A 24,476-nucleotide genomic window follows, 5' to 3' on the forward strand; every position below is an offset into this window, starting at 1 on the left:
TCACGTTTAAGATGAGACTCTGGTGTTATTTCAGGTCAAAAGAAGAACTTCTTTCAGGAGAAGAAATAGTTTGTTTCTTGACTGAAATTTCAAGAAGTCCTGGAATAAACTTTTGGATCTTGAATCACTAATAATAAAACACAACAAGGCATCCGGTTTGATTTTTAAAACAAATTTATCTTCACATTAAAGATATATTGTCTGATTCAATCTCATCCAACCTTTCACATTACAAAAATTCATGATGTGAATACAAGCCAAGGATTATTTTCATACACTTGTGAAATGAATGGGTTAAAGTACAAAAAAAATACAAGCTAGAATTACAAGATGGAACAATCCATAGAAATAATCAATACATTTTCACAACCTGTACACTCAAACTGTAAAAACTGAAGAGTTCTAGATGTTTTCAGGTTTAAAAAAAAAAAAACTCCATATATGACAGCTTTTCAAGTTAGCCTTTATTTTTCACTTCTTTAACACCATCCTTAGACTTGCCAGCTCCACGTCCTTTTCCTGAAAGAATAAAGTTTGATTAATTACTCAAAAATCTGCGTCAAACACAAGCAGTTAAAAGCAATGGGAAGAAAGTATAGTCTACAGACAATCCCCCTCCAAATATAAAATTTAAATAAAAAGAATATCTTCATCAAACTAGCCCTCTGATGACAATATTCAAGACTTTACCCCATAAAGCTCTAATTTAAAAGGTGAGGTCATTTTAAAATAAATGTTAAAGATTTCCCAACATGTTAAATAGTTTGCTTGGAACATAAATGTGCATCTGAAAAGTTCAAATTGCAATGTTAAAAAGTTACATTACAAATTACATCTCCTCCTTCTCCATTGTAAATTCATTTCAGAAGTTTAACTGCTGGACACAAGATGTCTCGTGCGTCACTCTAAAGTCTGAATTTGCTCTGAACTAGTTATGATGTCACAAATCCTGCTTGAAGGGCCAGAGGAACAAACTGAAAGCACAAAAAAACACAATATTTGCATATCACTGTATAACCAGGGTTGGGAGGGTTACTTTAAAATTGTATTCCGATACAGTTACTAGTTAAAAAACGTAGTCAGTAACGTAATCCAAGTACCACAATATTGAAGTAATATAACTTGATTACTTTCCGTTACTTTAGGATTATTGCAATACCAAATATACAATAAGGGCACATTCAGTACGAAATTGGCCATTAAAACATCTAATTTGCTCTCAGCTGCAGATTAGCGCAGATTAGGTAGAAATCAAACGGAGCAGATTAGGTGCAAATACTGCACAATTCACAGTGCTGTAACATTCTCAGGTAAAACCTCTGATGAAACAGTACCTGGCCTACTGGCTGTATGAAGTCTGAGTCCGAGTTTTCTTTGACTCATTCAGTATTGCAAGTGTTCGCTGACCAGTGACCCACTGTCAGGTCAACATGTTACGCACACACAGTCATATCAGTGGAGCGCAGTAATGTGTGCTACAAGCTGTCATCAACTCAAGCTCTCTTTTAACTACGAGTCTTTGGGAGTGTGTAACAAACATCCCTGCCAACTTTTAAGTTTAATGTGTGTGTGAAGTGTGTGTACGTGTGCCCGCTGCACGCATAATGCGGTATCATCCTCTACTCAGACCATTGTGGATCACAGAGATAATTTTCCTTCTCGCTTTTGCTCTGCTCACATTTGGGACTTTTACAGTGCATGGTAATATAAAGTTCTTTATTGTAAAATGTGTTTTAAAATTGTTATTATACTAAATAATCCCCATTTTTACAAAATGTACCTGTAACTGTAGCAGAATACAATTACCTTTTTATTGTATCCTAATTATGTAACACCGTTACTGAATTTAAAAACACTACAATGAGCCTTTAATATACCGACAGTCTATTACCTCCTTTTTTGCCTTTTCCACCTTTGCCTCCACCTGCACGCTGCCCTGCAGGCTGTCCACCTGCAGGCTGTCCACCAGGACGCCCTGCTGAGCCTCCGCTGGCAACTGGGTGGGCTGGTCCACCCTTTTGTTTGGCGTAAGCCACCTTTACTTTGCTTCCGTCTATCTCACAGTCCTCCATGGCTTCTTTGGTGGCTTTACAGTTTTCTTCACTTTCAAAGTCCACAAAACCAAACCTGAGGGAAATGAGACTTTTAGAATAAGCGAAAAACAATGATTACCATTTCTAAAACAAATAATGACAATTAAAAGAAAACTTTATGCACCCTTTTGAAACTCCTGTCTCTTTGTCTACAGCGACTCTTGCACTGAGAGCTCCATCAAAGGCACTTTTAAGAGTCTCTGCCGTCGTCTCCTTAGCAAGGCCCATCACAATCAGTGTTTTTAACAGGACTGAGGAAGAAAGAAACACCAATGTATTATCCCCGTTTTCATTGCTCTTCATTTAGAAATGCTTCATATTAATAATTTGCTATCAGTTAACAATTTGGCCTAATCAAGCTGCCTGCAAGACAACAGGTGACACCTCCATGAATAATACAACACGATCAATCCCATATACCTTTTGCTGCCTGCAGCTTTTCTTTCACCTCACAGAACTGTATTTTGACCTCCCTTTTTCTGATCTGAATGTTTTGGGATGACTGCAGGGCTTTTTCAGCGTCGTCCACGGTTGTAAACTCGACAAAGGCGAATCTGCAGGGAGTTAAAACGTGACATGTTTCATGAAAATATTTAAATACTTCCTTCAAAGACGGAGTAGGCCGGTGTACGTACCCTCTGGATTTGCCATTCCTTTGAGGTATGGTGATAGTGACAGCTGCCTGAAAGACTTTCCTCAGGTTTTTTTCATTCACGGTAGGGGACAGGTTGCTCACAAATAGTGTGTTGTTTGGAGGAGCTGCAGCTGTGAGAAAAAAACAAGAACATCTTTCAAATGTTCAACTTCCAAGCTCAGATTCAATTTAGGCAGATTTAATTGGCTGATTGGTTGATACAGCGTCAGGCTACAGCTCCACATCAGCTACAGACAGTAAACCAAGGCTGCTCTCATCTTTCTGAATGTCCAGTATTTTACCTTTTGTGTTGTTGTCTTCTTTAGCAGCTTTGCCGACTTTAGACGTATTTGCTTTTCCTACATGGTCCACAATCAAAACCCGGCCTTGGATCTTGGCCCCTTGTTTGCGCTGTCTCACTCTATTAGCAATGGCTTCATTTTGAAACTCCAAAAAGGCAATACTGTCAAAGAATAAAGACATCTTATTAATCTATTTTCATACAATCTTCACAACACTAAATATAACCAATGATGCATTTTTCTGCACATATGACAACATAGAAATTGAGTTTTTTAAAACTCTCACCCTTTGGTTGGTCCCTCAGTTCCACCAGGAAACCTGACAGCGATCGCTTTTGGGAAAATTTTAAGGATGTCTTTCTCTGTTGCACTGTACGGGACGTTCTTCAGAAACACACATTTAGCATCGTGGGTCGCTGCAAACAAGACAGTCTCCAGGTCAAATGAAAATGTCTTTAAAAATCTCCTCCTGATGTCATCACATCATAAATTATTATTAAAGCAGGCGATGATGAAAAAGCGTATTTGTATCTAAAACTAAACGATGAAAGCCCTCTTGTGGTTTTAATGCAGAAACACATTTACTGAAACCCGTTTCTAAAATAGCAGGAAACAAAGAATTTAATTTATTTTTTTTACTTTTTTTCTCCTCTGGTGAAGCTTTCACCTTCACCTGGTCCTCGCTTTTAACCTTTGCTTTGGCGATCTTCAGCGGCTTATCAAGAATCATCTGTCCATCCAATGTCAAGGCTTTAGTCAAGTCCATCTCTGAGGCCAAATCCACAAAGGCATGTTTTCTACAACAGCAAAACTTTGATTTAGTATCATAAGTAGCAGCAGTTTTCATTTTAAGTAGATCAGACAATCAATGTCAAATCTACCATCTACTAATACAGGTTGCCTGCGAGACACGAATGAATGAAAAAAAGAATGAAAAAGTTATGTTAAAAAACAACAACAGCACACACTTACTTGGAACGGTCTAATCTGATGTCTTGAAACAGGAGACTTTGTGTGTTGAAGTAATTTGCTAATGAAATTTTGATTTCTTCAAACTTTATGGAGTGGTTCAGATTGCCAACAAAAAGACAAAAACCTACAACGAAAATAAAGCAAATGTGTCAGGATACCTTTCTAGGAAAAATAAAACAAACACTTTAACAGAAGAATTCTGTCTTATTTTGAATTCGTACCATCATTGATGAGTTTAGTTTTCTTTGAAGGGGACGTCTGTGCCGTGGATTCTGCTTTCCGTTTCCCTTTTACTGCAGCAGATACACAGAGACAGCAACATGACTGACGTGACAGGTCTCTTTCTGATCCCTCTCTCTCACTTTTTATATATATACACACACACATATATATAGTAAGCAAACAGGGGCACATTCAATAAAAGCATCATTAATAATAATAATACAATCATCAATCAATCTTTCTCCATCACAAGATAGATATGAAGAACTTATCATCCATTATCCATTTCTGTCAAGTCTGTTCTGCTAGATGTCACTAAATTCTACACAATGCACCTTTAATAGTTTCCAGCGGTTGAGGTGTACACAAGAATGAATTTAAATAAATGTAAAGGCTTTGAGTTTCAGATGTGTTGTTGCAGTTCCGCAGTCAGATGAATTAAACACATTGTGGGTATACTGTATGCCATGTCGGTCTGTACAAATTCAGCCGTTTATATTCAGGAGAAGGCAAATTTATAAAGAAAGAAGGAGAGAGAGAACAAAAGACAGGAAGTAGTAAAACACAACTGACTTTTAGACGCATCCTCACCTGCCGTCTCTTTGTCATTCATCTGCTTATTTTTCTTCTCAATATCGCTGCTCACTCCTTCCTTGTTCTTCTTCTCCCAGGTTACGTTTACTGTAGTCGTACTTTCACTTTCTTCAGTGACAGTGTTCATCTGAGATTCTGGAGAAGAAGCTTCATTACTGACACAGCTCAGTTTTTCACTCAGAAATTGTGTTGTGTTAATATTTGCAGCACCTAGTTTATCTTGGACGTCCTCTGCCTTTGTCTCAGCACACACTTCGTCACTTACACGGACTGTCTGAGCCGCTTTTCCTGAAGAAAATAATTAAAATAATATTACATGATTTAAAAGCAGAGTAAATATGTGACTGTTGGAAACTATTGTAACCCTAAATGCAACTTTTTTGTTGGTCTCTGTTGAAGTCTACAAAGAGCAACTGTTTCATGTTGAAAAGATGGGATTTTTGTGTGAAATATCACCATAAAACTGAACAATGAGTGGCTCTTTTTGGTTCCCACACCAAATATAATATTACATCTGAAACTTCAATGACATTAGAAACCAATTAAGGAACCCTGTCATGATTTAAAGACAGTGTTGTCATTCTGCCTTAACAGATATTTCGGTGTAAGGCTGACGTCATGAAGTGTTCAGATTTGAAGGCTAAAGGGGAAAGTTGAGGGAAATATAAATGAGGTTTAGAATTAAACATAGTAGGGGTTTTTTAAACTTTATTTTACCACAAAAAAACCCCTAATTTCTGTATTATCAAGTTTCTCAGAGTAAGAATTCACTCCTAAGTTGCCAAGAATTCCCACAGTGACGCATTATCGGTCGGATATGGGGCTTTTTTCCTATTTTTATTCAAAAGCGTGGTCTTTCCATTAGAAAGCATGATTTATTGATTTCACGTTCAGATTTTGTCATTCTTTCCCTCAAACCCTGCTGCCGCACTAAAATAGCTCCTTGCACACAGATTTGCTCTGCTTCTGCTCAAATTGTTTGCTTGCACTCAAATATATTGCTGCTTGCACAGATTTATTGGTCCAACTCCAGCTGTTCTCCTCACACTCAGGCTGCTTCTGCTCTCAGATTTGTTGTGCAATAACCATGAATAACCTTGTCAAAATCTCCTAACCAGTAAAATAACAGGTGTAGTGTTGACCAATGAAATGAAAAGTAACTTCATTGAGATACTACATTTTTAAAACACAATTGATGAGGCTGCGTGTTGTAAAGATATATTGAAGTGTGCTTATGAACCGACCGTATGGGACGTTCTAAGACTAAAAGCGAGGCCCACAAGGAAGCAAGGATTTTGACAGTTGTTGCACAAAAAATCTGAGAGCAGAGCAGAAATCTGAGAGCTGAAGCAGCCGGAGTGTGAGGAGAGGAGCTGAACCAGCAATTTATCTGAGTGCCAGCATACAGTTTGAGCAGAAACATCAATTCTAAGCACAAGCAGGGGCTATTTAAATGCAAGGCAGAGTTTGAAGGTAAGAATGACAAAATCTTAACATGAAATCAATAAACCAAACTCTAAATTGATTCAGATAATTCAGATTTTTAGGAAAATGAGTAAAAACATTTTATTGACTTTCTTAACTTAGGAAATAACTTCTATATATTTATCTATTCTATATTCAATATCTTGAATCTCCAGACGAGTCTTAACCTGCTGGGAGTCACCAGGAGATGGCGTTACGGCTGAATTATTCAATGAGTGGAGGGATGTTTTCACAACACTTTATGGCTTATTGAAAAACATTTTATTGTCAGAGGGAACATGCAACAGTAATGATTCTGTCAGAACCAACAATATCTGCAATCATAAATCAAACTTTTGATTGCGTTTATATTTGTTATAAAAAATAATGTGAATGCTGAGGTTCTTCAGTGAGAGCAGACTGACATTTATGGATACAATCATATTGTCCTAGCTGGATGTCAGCTGCATGATCAAGGATATCTCAACTTTATTACAACAGGAGAAACACTTTTATATGGTCTTTTATATCTTTATCTTTTTTTAATAATAGTGTAGGCTGTAATGTTTTAGAGCTGTGTTAATATTGTTATCGTTCATTCCCCAAGACTTGTGGCAGAAATTACTATTTTCCTCTCATGTAGGGAACATAAGTTAAGAAACGCTGTAGTGCAATTATAAGTGGTTGGATGACACTGATTGCAGTTGAGTCAAATGACTATATAGCCTCTCTTTCCATTAAGTGGCTTTTAATAGTCTGCATTCTCGGCTAAATGTGAAAATCATTTTACGATCTCAGCATAAATAACCTTGGGCGGTACCTTTGTTATTTATCTATACAAATAAAACCGGTGCTATTTTACACTCTTGGTTTAATATTACAAACAGAGACTGTCAACTGAGCGACGTCACACTGTCAGTGTAGGACTCTGATGTAGGAGTATTTTTTGTCCTATGATAAAATTTCAGCATGAATCTTCGGAGTGAATCGGAGAGGCTTCATGAATACAGCCTACAGTTGCTAAATCTATGTTACACTTAAAGGATATATTGACAATTTTTCAAGCATATCTTAAATCATTCATTCTAACTATTAAAAGATCACATTCAAATGTGTTTTTAAATGAAAGTGATGGGTGCCAAAATCCACTGTGTGTCCACAGTCATTTTGTGCAAAAACGCATTTAAAAGTTCAGGCTTCAGCAGTTACATTTACAGTCTTTTTTAGCATCAAATTTCCCTCTTTGTGTTTCCTATGTTGAGCTGTGGTGAAAGTGTAGTAACAAAAAGAGGGACTTTGGCACTAAAAAGACTGTAACATTCAAAGAAATCTACCTGACTTGACTCGTGGACAACAGAAGCTTCATATAACCTTCAGATAAACTTTTAAATACATTTTTGCACAGTAGGAGGGCCGCCGATTTTGGCCCCATCACTTACACTGTACGTGATTTATAAAGGGATCTTCTAATGGTCAGTATAAACAGGAGGAGTGATTATGTCAAAAAAAAACTGTTTCAATGTTAATTTAGGCCTCTGAGTGTTTTATTAAGACAGACTTGAGCAATGTCAACCTCTCCTTTAACTTTTCCCTTTAACCTCTGAATTAGAAGCTGCTGGAACCAAACCGGTAGCCAACTTCAGTTATTTTATTTGCTAGGTATGTCTTCAAGATCTTACTGCTATATCTTATCTTATTTAACATTGAGTCACATTTTTGGTTTCATAAAACACAGCTCAGTGGGAGAAAACACCCTGCATGTTATGCAATAATAACTTGTACACTTTCTTACCATCAGTCACCTCTTTGTCAGTCATCTGTTCACTGGTATTTGTTCTCTTTTCAGCATCATCACCCTGTTGTTCCTCATTCTTCTCATCCCATGACACAGTTACTGTAGTTGTGCTTCCTTTTACCTCAATGACCGTGTCCATCTTGGAATCTAAAGAGGCAGCTTTGTAAGTGACAGTTCAGACTTTCACTCAGTCATAACATGTGATGTGTTTGCAGTACCTTCTCCTGCTTCCTCCATCTCCACATCTTTGCTCTCTGTCCCAACTATTTCTTTGGCTGAAGAAACAGTCATTGAAATAAAGCAGTATAGTTATTGTCATATTCAGCCTGAACTGTCATGTTGATTGTACATTTCTATGTATTTAAAAGGCAATGACTTACTAGTGCTGGTGTTGTCCTCTTCTTCTCCAACCTCACTGATGACAACTTTGCTTTGTCTTTTTCTACGCTTTGTAGCCTGAAACAAACACATATTCAAAACATTATGACTCTGTACAAAAGTATGCTATTAGGAATAGAGTTGTATCTTCCACTTGTTCAGTTTAATTTAAATTAGCAAATCATTTGGTGGAAAAGCTTTAACAGTGTAAAGGTTAGCATTTGTCAGTGTTGAATGACTTCAACTACTACCATCAGTTATCAGAATCTTCTGTCCTGCTTAAGTTAGATGCAAAATGACGACTAAATAATCATTACACAACAGGCTGTACAGTCGTAATGAAGCACTTTAAACGGTGCTTGTAGGTATTAGAGGTAACCAACTGATAGCTTACAAGAGTAACACAACAGTAGTTTTAAACAATCTAATCGGTGCACGTTGAAACCTGCTCTATGTTAATGTAATGTAACACAAGTCTTACGTCTGTCTTTGACATATTTACTATTACAGCAGCACAGAACCACAGGCTTGGTGTCTAGCTACGGCTGGTAACACGTGTGACCAGCTAAAAACATCCACATGCTATTTTGCTACCCAGTGCGCATGTGTCAACTCTACTACGGGTGCCGACATGGAAAGAAACAGTCAGCTACGTTAACGCGATTCAACAACATCTACTTTCGGATTGTCCGTCCTTCACTCTGTCAGCGTCACTGTTTGGAGCACATATTGGGTAAATTATTGGATTGTACTATTAAATATTTATAGAGCGAAAATTTATGTGTTGTTTTATTTTCCCAAGCTTAAATGTTTATTTGTGATAACTAACGTGTGCTAATCTAATAGCCTGTTAGCTTAACTTTTGAGTTGGTGAACTCTTACTTAATGTTACTTCATCTGGAACCAATATTTCAGTCTCCACCAAGACTCAAATGCAGAGAAACTGACTGAACAAATTAGCCTGTAATTCAGGTTCAAATAATGTCTGAACCTTGTTGCATTTTTCCACTAGTGTGTATGTTGGACTTAATTATCATTATTCGTGTATCGTTTTGGATTCAAAACAGGTTGGACTGGAACTGGGTTTGACGAAAATAAGGTACGAAGGTCGAGTAAAAGCTCCAGCCGGTACACACATTAAGCAATATACGCTCACACAAACCATTCAGGCTGTAAACAAGACCAATATGAGAAGACCTACATGCTGTAGGCCAACCCACATACTTGGACAAACGTGTCTGCAATGGGGAGTCAGAGGAACGGATTCAGAAAGGAGAGCTTCATCCTGTCAGTGGACGTCGGTACAACATCTATCAAGTGTCACGTTTATGACAAGGAGGCAAAAATCAGAGGATCATGCACTACCAAGGTATTCGTCTGCCCTTTTGATTTGATATTATTCACACATTCCCACTTACAACAGTCCCTTTTGGGAAAAACCTTAAACTCTCCAGGCCTTTAAAACTTATTCTGTGAATGAAAAATCATTCTCTTGTTAAACTGTCCACCACTCTGCATACACCCTGTGCCAAAGAAAATTGTTATTGCTTTTCATGAAGGGGTCACAAGCAATAAAATATTATTAATCACTGCTCTGCTGTCTGATTGGACGTCCGACTTAAATCTGTGTTATATCAATATAGAGTCAGGTATATTATCATTCTGACAACACCAATATTCCTCTTGCATATAATGTTACTATTATTTGTTTTACTACTATTGTTTTGATTGATTGTGTTCTTATTTCTATTTTTGCTATCCACTTGCTGCTGTCATACTTTAAATTTCCCCATCGTGGGACTAATAAAGGATTATCTTATGTTATCTAATCTTATTTTATCTTATCTTAATGTCATTGAAATCATATTTACTGAAATTCCCATTCAATAATTATTAATGATTTAGTAATTATTGCAATTGGTTTTGTTTCAACTACCGTCTTCATGTCTGTGTTTGTGTTTCTGTTGATGCTTGATTTAGGTTGTTCCCCTGTATCCAGAGGTAGGACAGGTGGAAATGGACCCAGATGCATTATGGAAAGGGTTTATTACCGTGGTCAAGGGAGCTGTTCAAGGTACACGCCAGCTATGCCACAACAAGTGGAGATGATTAACTTTACACGTTGTAGTAGGCACGCCCTGTGTCAAATGCTCATTTAATGGAATACAATGTGTCAATGCATTTTTTTTTATCATTTCCACTGTGCTCCTTGTTTCAGTTAGAGCAAAGTCACTCATCAAAAACTTATCATACACTGAGATGTCAGTTTGGACACTCCTACATTCATTGATATCCAGTCCAGCACCCCTATCATAAATTACATCTTTTTAATAAGTGTATCGTATTCAGTTTTTACGCAGACTTTGTTTCAGAGGTGGCGATTGAGCGCTTTGCTCATTTTGGGGCATTGGATGCTGTGTTATTTTATTAGACTAGAATATACTGATGGGTGAACAGTTTTAATGTTTTGTCCTTAATACACTAGAAACACTTTTTGTGTAGTCCTGTCATAAAAACTATTAATTGCATGACAATTTGAGCAGGACTGGCGATTATATCCCCACTAGAAGCACAACATTGGACATTCATTTATATAAGGCAGTCTCCTCTTGTTTCTCACCATTTTAATGTGTGTGTGCTTTTTCTGCTTTACTTGTGATATAGATACAGGAGTACAAATGCGTCAAATAGAGGCTCTTGGTATCTCTACTCAGCGAGGCACCTTCACAACATGGGACAGGTAATGAAATTACCTTTACTTAGCTCTAAATGATCTTCTTTTTTTTCTTTATTTCCTTTCTAGTCTGGTTCCATCCTTGCTTCATTTAGCTTCCTCTCTTTCCCTTTGACAGGAAAACTGGGGAGCCTTTCCATAACTTCATCAGCTGGCAGGACCAGAGAGCTGCAGACCTGGTGAAGTCCTGGAACAGGTCATGGACCATGAAAGTGAGTCTGTTGCTGCCCAAAATAACTACTTTCAATGCATCTTCTTTAATGAATTGGTAATGTACTTAAGAGAAGAGGGACTAAATAGTGGAACTTATAAAGTACTTTAAATCAGCCCTGAACAGGACTTACTTCAAACATTAAGTGTTTGTTTGTTTGTTTGTTTGTCTGTTTTGGCGACAACCATAGGCAATCCATGGTGTGATGAAGGTGCTTTACTTCCTGACCAGGCAGAAACGGTCCCTTGCAGCGAGCCTTATTGTCTTCTCCACCCAACATGTGACCTTTCGCCTAGTCTGGGCTCTTACACACTACAAGCAGGTGTGTGTGTGTGTGTGTGTGTGTGTGTGTGTGTGTGTGTGTGTGTGTGTGTGTGTGTGTGTGTGTGTGTGTGTGTGTGTGTGTGTGTGTGTGTGTGTGTGTGTGTGTGTGTGTGTGTGTGTGTGTGTGTGTGTGTGTGTGTGTGTGTGTGCGCGTAGGCTTGACGTTTAAACTAGTGACCTAGAACAGCAGTGATGCACTTTGACCTACTCGGTAAACAAACTGTTACTGAACTACTGTTCCAAAAGAATTTTTACAAGGAAAAAATAAAACAAAGTAAAACAATGAAAACAGAAATAGTGAGCACTGAAAAGCAAAAAAGTACAAGTAAAGTTGTCTAATCTGATTGCAGAAGTTACACAGTTTCATTTCAAGACTTCACAATTAACTTTTTACTAGGGCTGCAACTCTTTATTAATTATTTTCATTCTCAATCACTTCTCTGCTCTATAAAATGTCAGAAAATAAATGCTCATCACAATTTAATAAAGCTCTATTTAATGTCTTCAAAACAAAACAGAGAAAAGCAGAATCACACGTGTCAATAGATTACATTTTTGGATTAAAAAAAGCAGATTCCTATATCAAACTGAGGCTGTGTTATCACATGCCCCATAAGAGCGCAGCCCTCACTATTTCACTTCAACATCATCGTGTTTGTTTTTTTCCTCTCAGGTTTGTAAAGCAGTAGCTGAAGGCAACTGCTGCTTTGGAACAATAGACACCTGGCTCCTGTTCAAACTCACAAAAGGTGTGTTTGCTTTTTTCCTTATGTTAAGCTCATGTGAATACCAGCTTCCTAGTATGTGCACAGTCCCTTTTGAAAGCAGTCCAGTCATATATAATATGTCCACTGGATTGCATTTCAAACAACACAATATTAAGAGTCAGACAAAATGTTCTTTGTTTCCCCAATCTGATTGCACAACAGATGAAATTGACATTCCTCAGAAATATTTTAGCTAATTCCTGTGAGAGGGGATTTGAAAAAATGACCAGGAGTTCCGACACATTTTGTATCCCTCTGTAAAAGGGATTTTTGAAACATCTGTTTGTTATCTAATCTCTTTCAGGACGCGTCTTTGCAACAGACTACTCCAATGCCAGTGCAACAGGGATTTTTGACTCTTATCAGGTCTGGTGGGGTCATGTTTATTGTATGTCTATTAGTTTTATTCTGTGGGTGTTTTTCATTTCATGTCTCTGTGTTGTTACTTTGTTCACAGATGTGTTGGAGTGGGTTTCTCTGCTCTCTTGTTTCTCTGCCTTTCTCTATTTTCCCCAAAGTAGAAAATACAGGGTGAGTCATCCTTTTCCTTCAAAGTTTCACTTTCAACATTGCCCAACTTAGTCACAGTCTTTTAATCTGCAATAGGGCTGTCACAATATTACATATATTTATAATATTATTGTGATTTCTACAGAAGATTTTTTTTTAAATGCTTTCAGTCAAGTTCATCTTTAACTTTATTTATTGTATGTTTTGCTTTTTTTGGCAAATCATGACTATTATTAATCATCTTTGTAATTATTAGAAATTGGTTTTGATTAAACCTTTCAATCATGTCAACACCTCTACACTGTTTTAATATCAATGCACCTCAGCATGGATGTTGTTGTGATTCACTATCCTCGGCTGCAGTTGGCCTGTAGAGGACTAATGGAGAGTGTGAGATTATGTCATTGTCTCTGATGTCTCGTTTCTCCTTCATGATCCACCAGTCATGACTTTGGTTCCACAGACTCGTCTATCTTCGGAGTATCCATTCCCATCATGTCAGTGGTGAGTTGTCAAGGCTTCACTCGCTCTGATATTTGTGTGATCATGAAAGAAAGGTTTATTTGACCCTCCGACTCATGGCAGTGTGTCAAAGCTATTATGTTGTAAAAAGGAACGTTACTTATTAGAGTTATTTATTTAATCAGCAGCAGGAAACAACTGGTCGCTGCTTAATGTTCGGTTCCAGTTCATTCGGAAATGACAAAATAAATTAGTCTCCACATGTGAAATTGTGCCTGTCAATGATCAGTTACCAGTTTTACCAGTTGAGGTAACAGTTAAACGAAGACATGACAGGATTTGATGTTTTTAGAACATATTAATGACTCCCTCTGTCCTCCTGTTGTAGATGGCGGACCAGCAGGCAGCCATGTTTGGAGAGTGCTGCTTTGATGTAGGTGATGTCAAGATCACCATGGGAACAGGTACCTTCATGAACATCAACACCGGCAGCAAACCACACACTTCTGTAGCAGGTAAGGTAACGTAAAAGCACATTAAGATGATTATATCTGAACTTCTGCATACTGGCCAATTACATGCCTTTGTTTCCTCACTGCAGGTTTGTATCCTGTGGTGGGCTGGAAGATCGGCTCAGAGGTGGTTTATCTGGCTGAGGGCAATGCAGCAGATACTGGCACCGCTATCAAATGGGCGCAGAAGCTAGGTGAGTGACGAGATGTTTGCAGCATCTCTGGTGATGACTTCCTTTTCATTGTTTGTATTTTGCAGGAAGCTTTGTGACTAGCAGTTGTCTCTGTGGTTAGTTAGTTAAAACAACATTAAATCAATCCCGGTTGGTTATGTAATGGGAATTCTTATTATTCATCTTCTCTGATAAAATGAGTAACTATGTCATAATCTGCTGACCACGACACCATTTATGTTACATGAACTGTGTGTGTCATAACCTGCTGATTGAGTGAACGTCATGTATGTTGAAATCTACTGATTAACCATTGTCGAGCATTAAGTTATTTAAAGGTGCAGTATGTAGAATTTAGTGGCATCTAGCGGAAGTAGTGGTAGAAGTGGAATATAATATTCAAGTATGTTTTAATTGGTGTATAATCACCTGAAAATAAGAATTGTTGTGTTTTTGTTACCTTAGAATGAGTTCTATATATCTTTATAGGGAGTAGGTCCTCTTCCATGGAGCCCACCATGCTGCACTGCCATGTTTCTACAGTAGCCCAGAATGGACAAACCAAACACTGACTCCAGAGAGAGCCTTACACATTTTTCATCAGTTTCACGGCCACCGTATGTTTTCCTTCACACTTGGAAGGAGAAAGGGAAGGAGGGGGAAGGTATTCAGATGGTTGCACAGTCTGCAACCTCACCACTAGATGCCTCTAAATCCTACACACTGGTCCTTTAAAGCTGCATTAATCAGCATTTCTAATGTTAAAAAGTGTTTTGTTTTTTTAAACTGTAAAATGAAAGGGATCACTCGTAGTGACAAACCTACAAAGGCTTGTCACTCACATCTTCAGCCCTCCTCAGCTCCACTGAGGTTTTTAGCCTCTTTTAGCTGATTGTTTCGGTTTTCCAGCTGCAGCAGGCACCTGTTTTCAGCAAAAAGCTCTGACAAACCAATTGTACGGCACCTGCGTAAGTGGAACAAACATCAGACAGTTAGTGACTAGCTGGTGTATATATTGGAACATCTACCAGCCAGATATTTTTGTGACATTAGTGGAGTCAAAAATAGGACTAGAAAGAGATTGAATGTTGGCCACACATCAGGAAAAAACCTCCTAAATGAATGCTAATGTTGCTCAGTGTTCACTGCTGCTGGAAATGTAAATGATCAATTGTTTTTTAACATGTTCAGCATAACGACTTTATAAGCTGACTATATATCAGTGTCAGTGTTTTCAGCTTGTTCAGCTGCCCTTCAGGTGGCCAAAAATCAATGAATGCATTGAAAACCTTTGTTATACTGAACGGTCAGTGACAGGTTCAAACATGATGTGTGTGTGTGTGTGTGTTTTTGCAGAGCTCTTCTCTGATGTGCAGGACACCAGGGATATGGCTTACAGTGTCAGTGACTCAGACGGAGTGTGTTTCGTCCCTTCTTTCAGTGGCCTGCAGGTACATGTGAACATAATGCATGTAAGCATATCTGTGTCGAATGAAACCTGCTCTTTTCATTTTATTTACAGTTTGGCACAATGTGCACCCCAGTGTATTCACTGAAAGCAAAACAAAATTACTGAATTGTAACACATGTAGGTGGATATTGATTGCATGGATTGATCTTTAGACTTTTTATGCTTTTATTTGCATTTTTGTCCTTCTGTAACATGGGTTGTGTGGTCTCTATTTTTTCTCTGCTTCCATTGTGAACTGGCCTTTGTAAGTGTGTGTCTTAAATGTTTGTTTGTTTTTTATTTTTATACAAAGATATTATTACTCAACTGTGTAACCACAGCTCTGTTTTTCATTTTCAGCCAGTTGACATGTTATTCTCTGTATATCCAAAGGCTCCTCTAAACGACCCTAAAGCTTGTGCTTCCTTCATGGGCCTCAAACCCTCCACCACCAAATGTCATCTGGTCCGTGCCATTCTGGAGTCCATCGCTTTCAGGTGAGTAATTTTATTATTTTATTATTATTTTATTTATTATTAAGTTTCATTAAACTTCTTATATGCCTCCTTGTTCATGCTAAATGACATTCTCTCCTTGTGCTTCTTATTCTTTGCAGAAACAAGCAGCTATATGAGACGATGCTAAGAGAAACTCACATTCCTATCACCAAGATCAGGTATGATAGAGATTTTAATTATGCAGCCCATACATCAATGGAGAGAGTAGACAGGAGTCCAGGATGTCTTGAATTGAAAAGGTTTATTAACTTGATCAAGGAGAAGTGAATGAATGATTAGCACATGTTATGTTCTGATGCTCCCTTCAATTCTGAAGTTTCTCTCCTCCGGGGATAGTCTTAAACCACACAGATAATGCCCAAGGTTGAGCCATGCCCAAATATGGGCAGATCCAACACATCTACAATATACAGAATTTAGTCTACTGGTTTATAGACAAAACATTGCTTAGACCTCACTCAGGACCTTTGTCCTACATCCATCACTATATCAAACCTCTGACTCTAGTTACCTTTACCCCATTCAGGGAAAACAGTCAAGGACATATCTGAGCTTGGCTGCTATAGCAACACTATCAGAATGCCTCCTGTTTTCCCCCAAAAGGAGCAGACTCACTGCTTACCACTATCTCAAGGGGAGACAGTGTCTAAACCCAATATTTGGTGTGGCCTTGCTATGACCGCAAAACCTAGTTTGACCCAGTGCATATTAGTTATGGAAAATTCCCTAACAAGATACAGTTAGTTTCAAGTGCTATGCTGGTCAAACAGTTGCTGATTATAATATTGTGAGTTTGTTCTGCAGGCAAAAATAATCAGTGTGTAAGCATTTAACTCACGTCAAGTTGGGAGAGACCTCCCTTTAATATTCCAGCTTACAGGCCAATATCTGAATGCAGGATTTGGATTTTAGCCAGCAAACAGAGTGCAACAAAAATGGACTTGTGTGCACCGTGCCTCTACTAATGTAGTTCGGCTTTTATTGGCTATAAATTATGGGTGTATGTTTCTCTGATACTGTTACAGTAAAGTAAGTTCCAGTGTAATTGAGTGCTCCCTCTGACTTTCTTTCTCAGGGTGGATGGTGGGGTATCCTCAAATGACTTCATCATGCAGCTGACTGCAGACCTGTTTGGGAGGAAGGTAGCCAGACCCCAACACAATGAAATGTCGTGTCTGGGGGCTGGTTTTGTCGCTGGACTTGGAGTGGGTAAGCAGAGACACACACTCATACAAACTTGTCAACCTAAAGAACATTTACTGTTTGCATTTTTTTTAAATGTATATTATTTTAGATCATGATAATGAATAAAAGACAGGAATCAATGGAGAAAGAAATGCAGCAAAGTTGGATGGCCGGATGCAAATCAGGAGCGTTGGGTTTCATGGTCGATGTCTTAACCCATAAGCCCCGTCTGAGCTCCTGCTGTATGCATTTTAGATCCTGATCCATATCTGACATAAGAGAAGCATTGATAGCGCAGCTTCCAAATATTGGTGGTTGGACTGGAAAATGAATTTATACCGACTACACTTACAGAATATAAATGAGGCAGGTAGGATGGTCCTCAGAGTGACAGTTCTTTGAGGTTTGCTGCAGCAAACAGCCAAGTGTGTAAAACTGAGAGAGGCTGTTCAGCACAAACTCTGTAATGTGCAGATGAGATGATGATCTGTCAGGCAGTCAGAAAAACGTTTCAGTGTCACTTTTTACTTTTCATATCACTTCATTTTTCTCTAAAATCATTGCTGCACTGAGTCATGGCACTGAGTTTCATATTAAAGGTTGATAAAAAGACCTATTTTTATTCCTGCACTAGCAGAAAAAATCTAAATGAAATGCTGCTGCTTGTTATGTAAACTGTTTTCCATTTAATTATTCACATAATGTAATTATATTGCCATACATTAGCTTAATCAAATCAAACACAGGAGATGGAATTGTGCATGTAACAGGCCAGAAGCATGTGTTGCTGATAACTGAATAATAATATGAATCACTGGTTTGAGAGGCGTTAGTTATTAATGAAACAGGAGCTTGTAATGTTGGGTGATAAGTAGAGCTAAACGATTTTGAAAAAATATCCAATTGTGACTGATATCGCAATATGATTTACGATATTAAATTGAATGATCATTTTTACACCATTATTCTCATTCTCATTGAAAAACAGGTGGGGGTATGTTGATCTGATGTTTTCTTATGTATTTGTATGCCCAGACGTTTCTGCAGCACAATACATTATTAAAAAAAATATTTTGATGTATTTCACCTTTTTAAAACATATTGCAGATCATTTAAAATTACAGTAATAATACAATAATAATAATAATCTTTATTTATGTAGCACCTTTCAAAAAAAAAAGGTTTACAAAGTGCTTTACAAACATAAAAACAAAATTACACAATTTAGTTACGCATCAAAAATAGTTTGACTGCAAACAGGAAATAAACAAAGATAAAAGACAATGAATGAATAAATGAATGTAATGAACAATAATGAAAGCATAGGTCTGAAAGAACTCATTAGTTGAAAACCAACCTATAAAAATTAGTTTTTAAGAGAGTTTCAAAAGTGGACACTGAGGTAGCTTGTCCGATTTCCAACTAAAGCCCTAACACCCTCTGTCTCAAGCCTTGTTCTGGGGACCGAGAGCAATAGCTGGTCCGCAGATCTGGGAGTGGGAGCAAGGGCGTAAGGGGTGAGAAGTTCAGTAATGTAAGACTGTGATTTAAAAACAAGCAGTACAAATTTTGTTATCAATTCTGAACACCACAGGTAACCAGTGCAATGAGGCAAGAATAGGGGTGATGTGGTCATATTTACGGGTTCTAGAAAGGACTCTAGCAGTAGGCCATATTGCGATTTCGATAAAATATCGATTCATTGTTCAGCCCTAGTGATAAGTCTAAAACGTGCTACAACTGTGTCACCCTTTCAACCATCGATTAGCAGTGTATTTTTGTGTGTGAGTGGAGGGCTGTCCCTCAAATCATTGACCTTCCAGATCGTCATACCACAGCAGTGAAAGACTAGAATAGACTAGAGCATACTGACACCTGACAGCTGCAGCCACTCAACTTTCATTTTTGGTCCCTGAGTCAGAAATGTATGGGGAAATTATGAGGCAATGTACACGGATGACTTAAACAACATAAAGTGTCTTAGCTCGTTGGGGTATTTTCTTTATTTGTTCCTTACATTCCCTAAACTCACTTAAGTTTCCTAATATTCTGCATTTATAGGACATCCTGTATGATACACAGGTCGTTAAAAAATGGTTGAAGGTAATTGTGTTAATATTCCTCTTCTTTCTTTGTTTTCTGCCGTCACTGCAGGCTTCTGGAAAACCAGAGAAGAGCTGAAGAAGCTGCAGATCACTGATGACTTGTTCAGCCCTCAAGTAGGACACAAAGAAGGTTTTGGTAACCCAATTCGGGAGTACACCCCCATCCTCCAGAGCTGGGAGAGAGCTCTGCGACGCTCCATGAATTGGTACAACAAGCCCTGACACCGGACGCAAGCACCAAAGACGAGGACATAACTTTTGAGTACATGTGAAAGCAGGTGGTCCATTTATTAAAACACAATGACGGTTTTTCAGAGATGGTGACCATCAGTTGTGTTTCTGATTTTATTGTTTTTAAATGTTTGTGAATCAAAACTCAATCCTGGTCCAGTTGCTAAAAAAAATGAGATGCAAAGCTTTTGGTGACGGTAACTCAGTATGCTGCGTAACCTTTACCAGTAGCCAATGAAGGTTTTCTAGGGGAAGTGATAGCCATTTTGATCCTACTGATAAATGAAGCACAGCTGATAGGTCATACACACTGACATCATGATACTGCACTGATAACTATGGTTGAAAGTTGGTCCAGCGAGGGACTGATCCAGGCCATCAGCTTCCTTCACTACGTTCACAGCCTTGAGGCGTGAATGGTGATCACAAACAGAAGTTACTACCTTTAGTTGATTCTTGCTCAGTGTTGCAGCCTCATCAGAGGTGAATTTCATTGATGTACATACCTCAAGTCATCTGTGCCTCCTCATATTACTGTATTTTATCCAGATGGAAGAATATTTGTACATTTTTCCCACATGGGGGCGCTAATGACTGGCTTTAAAGCTTTCATTTATGAACTCGCCATCTCAACCGCATGTCACATGTTTATAAGGAGCCACAGATTCAAATCATTTATACTAGATAGATCCTCTGTAGGGGGAACATAGACAGGACTTGACCCTTCTGTTCATGATGCCTTGAGATTCACCGAGCCACATTTAGGAAACAGAATTTCAGGATATTTTTATTTGCCAATGTCTTTTTTATGTGTCTGTTTCTGCTTGACTTAACGTAGTATTTTACATGTGTTAAAATATTTGAATCCTCCAGAGACAAACCCAAGTCATACATGTTGCCTTTTGGAAATGTAGAGAGGTTTCATTTTAGCAATCGTGAATTCTAAGTGGGATGTGCCGGTTATTCTTATCACAAAAATACTCAAACTTTTCTAAATTACAACTCAGTGTAGTGCTACTATATACTCATAAAATGACCGTACTTCATATTATAATCGCCTTGGATTTAATCAATTTGAACAATATTGCGGTATCCTGCAAATGAACATGGAAAAAAACCACAAACAAAAGCAGGTTGGTTCGTCAATATTAAGACAGTTGACTGGAAATTGCTTTAAATGGATTGTCTGCTCTAATATGTGTTGGGTTTTATTGTTCGGCACATGATTGATCCTCAGACTTCTATCAGGTATGATTAATGAATTTGGAATTAGAATTTTACTTTCTGTGCGTAAAAAAAAAGGTGAGCTGAAAATTTTATAGATATCTAAATACCTAACGGAGGTTTTTTATATTTGGCTAGAAATTTTGGAAAAGCTGGTGTACCGATACTTGCAATTGAAATACCATTACTGCTATTAAGTTTTGGTTTTTTTGTGTTTTTTTTGGCCATGGCCAGTTCAGTCAATGGAAAATTAGCACCACCAGCTGTTCATCTTGATGCCCCAACTTAGAAGTGTGCATTTTTTCTTAAATTGGATGGAAACTGGATTGACTTTCGGCAGTGCTCAATCTGACCTATGAGGAGGAATAATGTCTCATTACGACTCAGCAAATATAAACTAACCGCACTACAGTAGGTTGACTATAAGTAATGTTAACAGACCAAATCATGGCCAGAGGTAGACAGAGCAGGAACCTGGTTCTCTCGTCCTGCTGTGAGTGCTGTGCAGTGGTGGAAAGTACATTTTCTCAAGTACTGTACTTAAGTACAATTTTAAGGTACTTGTACTTTATTTGAATATTTCCATTTTGTGCTACTCTATACTTCTACTTCACCACATTTTAGAAGGAAATATTCTACTTTTGACTACAATTATTTACCAGCTTTAGATACTTTTAAGATGAAGATTTGGCACAATTGATAATATAACAAGCTTTTAAAATAAATTGTTAAAGATTAAACCAGATTTGAGATTTAAGCAGCTCCACCAAATAGTGATTTTTCCCTCTAAAATTTTCAACATGGTTTCATTTCAATAAATGTTCAAATTGTCCAATATTTCAGCAAAAATCAAAGATTGGAGAAAAGGTTTGGAACTGTATACAGAGTAGTTGAAATTAGCTCCACCTCCAGCAGCTACAACAGTAACATGCTACTTAAACACTGATGTTTCAGTATAAATAATTTAATGATGTCATATATAATAATATAACAATCAGAGGGACCAAACCACTACTTTTACTGCAATACTGCATACTATATCAAGCTGATAATACTTACGTTATTTTACTTAAGCAGAATTATTCGTGCAGGACTTTTACTTGTAATGAAGTTGTTATAGGTTCTGAATACTTCTTCCATCACTGTGTTTCTTGGATAAAAATAAAATAAAAAATGTCTTGTGGTGTATCGAACTAAAACAGCTAATAAAGACATGAGAGCTGTGCTGTGTTCACGGTGCCCTCTGACAACAGTTCTAATCACAGTAATGCCTGTAATAGAAATGGTATTACTACTAGAATATTTCACACACCAGTACAACAATGCATACTGGCACATCTCTACGTCTTACATAATGCTTAAATGTGACGTCTATCTAAATACAATCATCACTTATGATACACATTGATGGTGATGATATTGTTTAAATAATATGAGTGGAACAGAAACTAATTGTACATGTTTTGTTCAGATTAAGGGATTCCCACTGGATCCTAGTATTTACATGTTTTTCTTTTCTTTGAATGTATCACATGGTCAGTCCTGTCCATCCCTGTGAATCTCATTCTTGATCCATTTGCTGAGTAATGTTCTTTTTTCCTACCCTTTTCAATATTGTAATATTGTTCTTCATATATATGATGATGGTTTGTTGTAAAAAGTGACACTGTGCATAGTGCTGACATTAATGACATTCCTGGTCATCAAATGTGAAATTTTCTAACACTTGTACTTCATTCAGTTCTTGAATGGCAAATATTGACATCCCAAGCTGCTGGGAAATAACCGTACACCTGTGTAATCATTTTTTCAGTAAATTACATAATAATATCAAGAGCTGTCTATGGTGTAAAAGGTATTAAAAATATTAATTGCCAGCAGTTGCTTGTGGTGTTTGGTGTGTCTGGTGTGTACAGTATTGCAGGTGTCTTAATGTGTGAACAGATGCTGTCTAAGGGGGTTTTACCTCCACCAGGACTCCTGCCTGGGGAATAATCAGAAACACAGGCTGTTAGATGAGTGTTGGGATTACTTCCCATTGATGAGACCAACCTCGCTGTGAGGGTTGCTATGGTATCTTGCTGATGGAATGACTGAGAACAAATGGGGTGTGTATTCCTGCTCATGGCACTGGTATGGTGAAGGGGGTGCTAATTGAGTGCACAGAAAGGGGGTTTTCCCAAACAATGGGAGAATTGTGTGCTGGCTCACTCAGAGGAAGAAGAGATGTGAGTTTTGTGTATGTCGCAGATCATAGCTTTTCTGCATCGAGTCGCCCCCTCCCACCCCAAAACGCTTCCTCAAACGCAGGCAGTTTTTTTGCCAGTGGGCTTGGCTTGCAGTGGGATGCCTTCACAGAGAAAAATGTGCTAGAGTGAGTGAGACAGACAGGACTAGCCTATGAATCAGTGCTGCCGGCTCTCACACTAATCAGTAAAATGGTTCTGTGTGTGTGTGTGTATTTGTGTGTGTGAGTATTGTGCTTGGTGCCGCATTGTATGAGTTGTGGACCCTGCCTTGCAACAAATTCAATCTGACAGCACGAACTGGATGCACTGTGACCACCACTCCAGTCCTTCCTCCCCCCATATGAGCTGAACCCTGCATCAAGGGTCATTATATAACTCCCTCTTCTGTTCTCTCTCTCTCTCTCTCTCTGTGTGACACACTGGGATTGTTTGGTGGTGTGTCAGGGGGTTGGAAGTTAAGCTTTCGTCTTTTTTTGTTGCTGTCAGTGCCTCAGTCCCTTACCCCCTGCTGCCGAAGGCACCAAACTCCTCTGTCAGTTCAATAAATTTCAGTCACTGGCATCACATACAAGTGTAAGTATTGTAGTATTTTTTCTGGATTTATAGTTGAGTTAAATATAAGATAATGCTGGGACTAGATGACATCCTTGCCTCCACTCCACAGATACATGTTGTCTCTTAACTTTCAACACATCTGTTTACAATCATGCTCTCTGTGTACTTCCCCCACTCTTTCTATGTGCCCCCCTCCTCCCTCTTCCTCTTCCTCTCTCTCTCTCTCTCTCTCTCTCTCTCTCTCTCTCTCTCTCTCTCTCTCTCTCTCTCTCTCTCTCTCTCTCTCTCTCTCTCTCTCTCTCGCTCTCTCTCTCTCTCTCTCTCTCTCTTTCTCTCTCTCTCTCACACACACACACACACGCACACACATTCTAGTTTCAATAGTGCTCAATTGCCATAGCAACACTGATTGGCAAATGCCCCAAATATCTATGCTCAAAACCAGTCAGTCACAAATAGCATCCTCGTCGGCTTCAAATATGCTGATCACTGCCATTTATGTACCTACTACTTATGTATAGGTGTGCGTGTGCGCACTACATCAGAGCCTACTGATAAAGCAGTGCGTCCATTCCTGTCGAAATACACCCCGGCCTATAGGATTGGTTATTGGTTTGGTGACTCAAGCAGACGACTTATGTGCAGAGGAGCTGTAGTGAGACAAAAAAAAAAAAAAGAACCATATATAGACCCATAGCTTTCACTATATAGCGCCGCAGGCATCCTTTACTGAAGGACTCCGCAGGCTGTACACACTTCATATATAATGCAGATGAAGGTGGGTCTACCATTATAATATAATTGGTGATAAG

The 24,476-nt window shown here is 38.3% G+C and overlaps 2 protein-coding genes across 3 annotated transcripts; one reads left to right on the top strand and one right to left on the bottom strand.

Annotated features, from left to right (window-relative positions):
- Window positions 1–168: 168 nt before the first annotated feature.
- Window positions 169–9,047, bottom strand: LOC133990855 (nucleolin-like). Of its 2 annotated transcripts, none has more exons than XM_062429264.1 (16): window positions 8,936–9,047; window positions 8,457–8,532; window positions 8,295–8,351; window positions 8,074–8,223; window positions 5,028–5,105; window positions 4,815–4,952; window positions 4,223–4,294; window positions 4,002–4,125; window positions 3,669–3,826; window positions 3,316–3,445; window positions 3,030–3,190; window positions 2,729–2,858; window positions 2,514–2,647; window positions 2,218–2,344; window positions 1,892–2,127; window positions 169–519 (listed from the first exon to the last, which is right to left on the bottom strand). In XM_062429264.1, the coding sequence occupies exons 1-16, from the start codon at window positions 8,948–8,950 to the stop codon at window positions 458–460; spliced, it is 1,848 nt and encodes a 615-aa protein (XP_062285248.1). In that variant the 5' UTR covers window positions 8,951–9,047; the 3' UTR covers window positions 169–457. The 2 variants fall into 2 exon arrangements, with proteins under 2 accessions (XP_062285248.1, XP_062285246.1); XM_062429262.1 differs by having other exon boundaries at window positions 4,223–4,297.
- Window positions 9,048–9,093: 46 nt separating this feature from the next.
- Window positions 9,094–22,737, top strand: gk5 (glycerol kinase 5). Its single transcript, XM_062429265.1, has 17 exons — window positions 9,094–9,187; window positions 9,522–9,823; window positions 10,435–10,528; window positions 11,119–11,194; window positions 11,307–11,400; window positions 11,590–11,721; window positions 12,397–12,472; window positions 12,795–12,856; window positions 12,948–13,021; window positions 13,444–13,504; window positions 13,851–13,977; window positions 14,064–14,168; window positions 15,504–15,598; window positions 15,991–16,094; window positions 16,214–16,273; window positions 17,191–17,324; window positions 19,455–22,737. The coding sequence occupies exons 2-17, from the start codon at window positions 9,698–9,700 to the stop codon at window positions 19,625–19,627; spliced, it is 1,593 nt and encodes a 530-aa protein (XP_062285249.1). The 5' UTR covers window positions 9,094–9,187; window positions 9,522–9,697; the 3' UTR covers window positions 19,628–22,737.
- Window positions 22,738–24,476: the final 1,739 nt, after the last annotated feature.

The sequence above is a fragment of the Scomber scombrus genome, chromosome 11 (assembly GCF_963691925.1).
Source record: "Scomber scombrus chromosome 11, fScoSco1.1, whole genome shotgun sequence".
Lineage (NCBI taxonomy): Eukaryota > Metazoa > Chordata > Actinopteri > Scombriformes > Scombridae > Scomber > Scomber scombrus.